The 6,533-nt window shown below is 62.6% G+C and overlaps 1 protein-coding gene across 1 annotated transcript in view; it reads left to right on the top strand.

Annotated features, from left to right (window-relative positions):
- Positions 1-4,413, top strand: part of EMILIN1 (elastin microfibril interfacer 1) — an 8,233-nt gene extending 3,820 nt beyond the window's left edge. The window contains 1 exon segment of the mRNA XM_075445322.1: positions 4,372-4,413. Coding sequence (XP_075301437.1) covers positions 4,372-4,413 — 42 coding nt within the window.
- The last annotated feature ends 2,120 nt before the right edge of the window (positions 4,414-6,533 follow it).

Raw genomic sequence — 6,533 nt, 5'->3', positions numbered from 1 at the left:
TGTGACAGGCTACGGGGCAGAGAGGGAGGAACTTAAAAAAATCAGGACCTTGAGCCAGACCGAGAGAGACGGAGAAAACAAAAATGGCGACGGGTAACAGGGCAGAGAGGGAGGACCTAAAAGATGGGGACAGGGAGCTGGTCAGACAGAGATGGAGAAAGCAGGTACACGGGAGAAGGGAGGGGGTTGGGGGAGGCAGGGAGAAAAAAAAAGAACAAAAATCACAGCAGTGTGGGAAAGAGCGGGATCCAGGGGAAAGCCTGGACGCAGAAGAGGGGCGACGGGGCCCCGAGGGCCCGGCACTCACCGCAGCTCTCGCTCTCGGCGCTGCCGGGAGACTCTGCCGCTTCAGACGCTTCTCTCTCCTGCTCTCCTCCACTCCTCTTCCGTAACTCCGGTCTCTTGGCTGTCCCCCCACCTAAGAGAAAACGTCCATGTCTCGCAGCTCTTACGAGACGAGGCTCCCTAGGCACGTAGCCTCGCTTGCTCGCGCACTACGCGCAGGAACAGGACAGAGGGAAAGAGAGAGAGACAGAGAGAGAATGACGAGCGGGCAGCAGAACTGACGGATCAAGAGAGAAACTGAATCAGGGGAATAAAGAACGCTGGAGGGAGACACAAGTAGAGGGAACAAGCCAGATGGACGAGGGCAGGAGACACACAGATCAGGCCAAAGAGGTGGAGAAAGTAAAATCAGTGATGGGCTAGAAAAAAGGCCAAGGAGCAGGACAGAGGAGAACAACGGGACAGCAAGCTGGACAGGGGCATATAGCGAGAAACAAAGGGACAGGCAGCAGTATGGTGATACACAGACAAAGAGTTACGGGGAGGACGGAGGACAGAGAGAATAAGAGAAAAGGGACAGGGAGGGGGCACAGATGGAGAAAGAAACACTGCCCAGAGAGAGAGGAAGAAAGCGACAGGACAGAGGCAGAGAGGTAGAGAAAGGAAGAAAAAAGTAGCGACGAGTAGGAGGCCAGAGGGACAAGGCCAGAGGGAGAGGCAAAGAGAGGGATGGGGATCAGGACGGTGGGATACAAACAGGGAGTAGGACGCGAGATTGCAGAGAGAGTGAGGTCCAGGGAAGCGGAAAGAATGACAGAGAGAAAAAGGAGGGAGGGACGGGGAGCAGGGCAGAGAAACGGAGAGAGAAAATAAGCGATGGGGAGCAGGGTAGAGCACTAGGAAGAGGAAAATAAGACAAGGGAGAAGACCGAGGAGCTCAGAGAGAAAGAAAGGTCGAAAGAAAACGCCAGAGAGGTAGAGAAATCAAGAAAAACAGGGACGAGGAGCCTTGCAGAGACGGAGCAAGAAAGCGTAGGGCCGGTGAGCGCGAAAGAGGGAGAGAGAGATGGGGGCAGGGGGAGGAGATGAAGAAGAAAGGAGAGACAAAGATGACAACAAAGCACACGACACAGAGACAAAGAAAGGGTCAGATCTAGACAAAGAGACCCAGAAGGGGTGGGGTGTGGGGGGGGTTTGCCGGGGAGGGAACCCCAAAACAAACCAGCAAGGAGCTAGAGGACAGAGAGACAGAAGAAGAGAAGAAAGGACGAGGAAGCAGGACAGAGGAGGAGAGAAAGGCAAAAAGGGAGAGCCGGCTGGACAGGGAGGTCTAGCAAGAAACAACCAGACAGGCAGCAGGACAGAGAAACAGAAAAACCGGGGCACAGGAACCAGGACAGAGGGACGGCGAGAGGAAACAAGGGCCAGGGAGCAGGACAGCGGTGGAGAAAGAAGCACTGCGGCAGCAGGGTAGAAAGAGAAGGAAGAAAGGCCAGAAGAAGGATGGGGAATGATAGAGAAGGGAAAGCGAAGGACAAGGAGCAGGACAGATTGTCAGAGAAAGGGAGTGGGACAAGGTGATACTGAGAGAGAAAAAGGGGACAGGGAGGCAGGATAAAGAGAAAGACAGGCAAAAATAAGAGACACGGGAGCAGGACAGAGACGGAGGGGGAAAAGCCTCAGTGGGCAGCAGGAGTGAGAGGCGGAGAAGGGAAAAAACAGCACCGGGCTGAGGGACAGTGAGGGAGGAATTAAAAAAACAGACACAGGGAGCAGGACAAAATGACAGGCAGAGAAAAGGGACAGAGAGCAGGACAGCATGGGGGGGGCGGGGGGGGGGGGGAAGTGACCGTGACGGGGCAGTGGGAGAGAGGTATGGAGAAAGAAAAAAATACCGAGGAAGAGAGAAAGGAAAGAAGGGACAGCTATCTGCACAGGGGGATAGAGAAATAAAGGATGGGAGAGGGAATGGTGCAGAGAGAGAAAGGCAGAGAAAACAGCAAGAGGAAGCAGGGCACCAGGACAGCAAGAAGAGAAAGGAAAGGGACAGGAATCTGGACAGAGATGGGAAAAAAGCAGCGGGGACACACGAAAAGAGAGAGAAAGAGAAGGGCATAAAAGGATAGATCAGGACAGCAGCAGGATGGAGACGCAGAACAAAACCTGGGAAGGTCAACCAGGGTCGGGGGGGGAGCAGGTCAGAAAGCTGGAGAAAGGAAAAACACTGCTGGGGAGCAGCAGAGGGGGATGGAGAAAGAGACAAAGGGTGGGGGAGCAGGGCAGAGAAACAGAGAGAGAAAATAAGCGATGGGGAGCAGGGCAGAGCAGAGCACTAGGAAGAGGAAAATAAGATAAGGGAGAAGACCGAGGAGCTCAGAGAGAAAGGAAGGTCGAAAGAAAACGCCAGAGAGGTAGAGAAATCAAGAAAAACAGGGACGAGGAGCCTTGCAGAGTCGGAGCAAGAAAGCGTAGGGCCGGTGAGCGAGAGATGGGGGCAGGGGGAGGAGATGAAGAAGAAAGGAGAGACAAAGATGGCAACGGAGCGCAGGACACACAGACAGAGAGAGAAAAAGGACAGTGAACAGGAAAAAAGGGACCGAGAAACAAAGAAAGGGTCAGATCTAGACGAAGAGACCAAGAAGCGGGCGGGGGTGCAGGAAAACCCCAAAACAAACCAGCAAGGGGCTAGAGAACAGAGAGACAGAGAAAGACAAGAAAGGGCCATGAAGCAGGACAGAGAAGGAGAGAAAGGCAAAAAAGGGAGAGCCGGCTGAACAGGGACGTATAGCAAGAAACGAACCGGACAGGCAGCAGGACAGAGAAATAGAGACAGGGAGCCAGCTAGAGAAATTCTGGAGGGAGAAAAAGAGGGAGAGGGAGCAGGACACAAACACAGACAGAAGGCGGGAGGTACAGGGAAAGGAAAAGAAAAGGAAAAAGAAAAAAAAAAAAAAAAAATCACAGCAGCGTGGGAGAGAGAGGGATCCAGGGGACAGCTCGGGACGCAGAAGAGGGGCGACAGGGCCCCGAGGGCCCGGCACTCACCGCAGCTCTCGCTCTCGGCGCTGCCGGGAGACTCTGCCGCTTCAGACGCTTCTCTCTCCTGCTCTCCTCCCTTCCTCTTCCGTAACTCCCGGTCGCTTGGCTGTCCTCTACCTAAGAGAAAACACGCATGTCTCGCAGCTCTGACGAGACGAGGCTCCCTAGGCACGTAGCCTCGTTCGCGCGCTCCACAACCGTACCATGCTGCTGCTGGTGACACATACAGACCCTGCGGGGCACGCTGGCGGCCTGGCCTGCTGTGGGCTACCAAGAGGGAGCCTTCCTCACCTGCAGAGGCAGGCTCTCTCCTGCCTGCAGCGCCAGGCAGCTGCCAGCCAGGTGGCCTTCCATTTCTTCTTCAGCCTTCTCGGGACTCTCCAGCTTCAGCCACGCCAGCTCCTGTCCGCAGCCACTCAGCGCTCCGCCTCTCCCTTTCCGCCACCAGGAAAGCAAGGCCCGGCACACGCAGCCCACACAAGCCTGGAGCGGGCGCAGCCAACGGCATCCCCAGGGCAGGAGCGGACAAACTCGTCCTCAGCACGGCCCCTGACACACAGAAAGAAGCAGCGGCGACCGCGTTAAGGGAGACTGAGGCACGCTCGACGGCCAGCGTGCCGCCCGCACCACGGGCCTTGGGGGAGGCCGGCGGCTCCGGGACAGGCTTCAGGGGACGTGCTGGAGCTGGCGGCGGCTGCGCGGGGCGAGCGGGGCCGGGGGAGCGCTGGCGAGCTGCGGGGGGTGCTCCTCCTCCTTCCCCTCTTCTCTTCCATCACCTCCCGCCTCTGGCCCCGGGGCTGCCCGCACCCGCCTCGCCTCCAGCGCACCAGCAGACCGCCGAGGCGGGACGGCTCGAAGCTTCCCGTCCCACCACCCTCGGGCAGCCACCACGCACCCCCCGCACCCGCCGGAGGGGAGCCCGCGCCTCACCGCTGGCCTCTCTGCTCCCCCGCCGCCCGCACACCCGCACCCGCCGCCGCCATGCCGCTCAGCCGCACCGCGCATGCCGCCACGCTCGCAGCGCCGATGCGCCCAGCGCCGCGGCAGGCGCCAGCTGCGCGGAGGCGCGCCGGAGGGCTCGCGCGGTAGCGCGCTGCGCAGCGGCAGAGGGCGGCGACACCGGGTACGGCGCGGCGCCGCCGCCCGGCTGCGGCTCCGGGCAGGCGCGCCGCCGCCACGGGGCGGCAACCCCGCACGGCTCCGGGCAGCGCCCTGCCGCGCGCCTCCCGCTCCGGGCAGCCCCCGACTCGCGGCTCCGACACGGCGCCGCACCCCCGCCGCTCCTTGCCCCCGACACGGACCCCGCCCCTCCCGGGGGCTTTTCCCCGGGACCCGCCGCTCCATCCACCCCTTCCCACATCCCGCGCTCACCTTCTCTCTCGCTGCAGCCGCAACCCGGCTACGGCTCCGCTCCTCCCTCGGCTCGCACCGGCCCCTCCACAGCCACCCGGGCCACGGCAGCACCGGGCCCTCCACCGGCAGAGGGAGGGGCCGTCGCCATCAGCCCCGCTGCCCCGCACCTGGGGCTCCTCCGGCCCACGGCTTGGAGCCCACGATGCCGTCATTGGGCAAACACAAAGACTCTCTGAAGCCGCTTGGGCATTTCAGCAAGCAGGCAGGCGTTCTTTATTGCAGCGCCGGACACACAGGGCACGGCTCCTCTCAGCGCGCACAGCACCTGCGCCTCTCGAGCGGCAGTACCCAACTTTGGTCACCGGGTGGCAGCAGCGAGCTCTTGACAGGGCGCACCGCGCATTGGCGCCTCCCGAGCCGCAGTACTGAACTTTGGTCACCGGGTGGCAGCAGCGAGCTCTTGGACGCGGCGCCACCGCGCATTGGCGCCACCCGAGCCGCAGTACCGCGCTTTGCTCACCGGGTGGCAGCAGCGAGCCCCGCGGCACGCGCTCTCCAGGCGCGGCCGCACCGCTTTCCGGGGACCGGGCGCAGCGGGAAGGCTGCAGAAACACACGGAACCGGCCACAGAACTACCCTTCGTCCCGCGCAGCGGGCGCTGTGGCGGGACCAAGGACGACGCCTCGCCGCACACGCCCGAGAGCACTGCGGCTGCCCGCCAGCCGAGTCCCTGAAAACGACACCTCCCGGCATGCCCTGGCCAGCGCGGCTCGGCCGCCCGGCAGCCCGAAGACTACACCTCCCGGCATGCCCCGGGGAGCAGCGCGGCCGACCGCGCGCCCCGCGCCCCAGCACTACAGCTCCCAGCACGCCGCGGGGAGCTGCGGGCCTCGGCTTGCGGGGACACCGTGCCCGAAACGGAGCCGGAACCCCGCCGCTCCTCGCCTCCCACACGGACCCCGCTCGGCAGGTACCCCCGCCCGCCTCCCGGGGGCTTTCCCCGGGACCCGCCTCTCCATCGGCCGCCCCGCCCACCCCACGCTCACCTTCTCCCTCGCTGCAGCCGCAGCCCGGCCACGGCTCCGCTCCTCCCTCGGCTCGCATCGGCCCCTCCACGGCCACCCGGGCCACGGCAGCACCGGGCCCTCCACCGGCAGAGGGAGGGGCCGTCGCCATCAGCCCCGCTGCCCGCACCCGGGGCTCCCCCGGCCCCGGCCCACGGCTGGAGCCCGGCAGGAACAGGGGGCCGTCGCCCCAGCCCCACAGCCCGTCCCCTCCTCCCCTGGCCTCTGGCGCAGCCCCTCGTCCCGTGCAAACCAAGCACAAACGCAGCCGCGAGGGCAAAAGGGACCGCAGGTCTTTATTCAGTCACGCACCCAGCCAGTCCCGGGAGCCGCTCTGCGCCGGGGCTCGGGGCCCCCGACGCTCCCTCTGCCCCTCCGACACCTCGGCACTCCTTCCCGCAGCTGCGCCCGTTGCTCCAGCGGGGAACAGTCGGTCAGTCGGCTCCAGGAGCGACGCGCTGCTCGGCAGAGGCTGCCAAAAATGAGGAGCAGGGTGCAGGCCACTACAAGAGAGGAGAAAAGTGACAGATGGCTGGACAGCGGCGGTGTAACGAGAAAGCACGAAGCAGGGAAAGGGACAGCGAGGACCCGCACTGAGACAGATGGGGAAAGACAAAAAAAAAAGCTACAAAAACAGGGCAGAGAGGGTGGAATGAGACAACATGGACGGGGAGCCGGGACCGCAAACGACCGAGGGAAGGGGCGAGGGCGGGCAGGACAGCACGAAACAAACCACATAGCTACACGCTACAGGGAAAAGAGGGAAGACTTAAGAAGTAGGGAGCGGGAGCT

Source organism: Opisthocomus hoazin, chromosome 2, assembly GCF_030867145.1.
Source record: "Opisthocomus hoazin isolate bOpiHoa1 chromosome 2, bOpiHoa1.hap1, whole genome shotgun sequence".
Classification (NCBI taxonomy): Eukaryota; Metazoa; Chordata; class Aves; order Opisthocomiformes; family Opisthocomidae; genus Opisthocomus; species Opisthocomus hoazin.
This window is presented reverse-complemented; position numbering and strand designations above follow the sequence as displayed.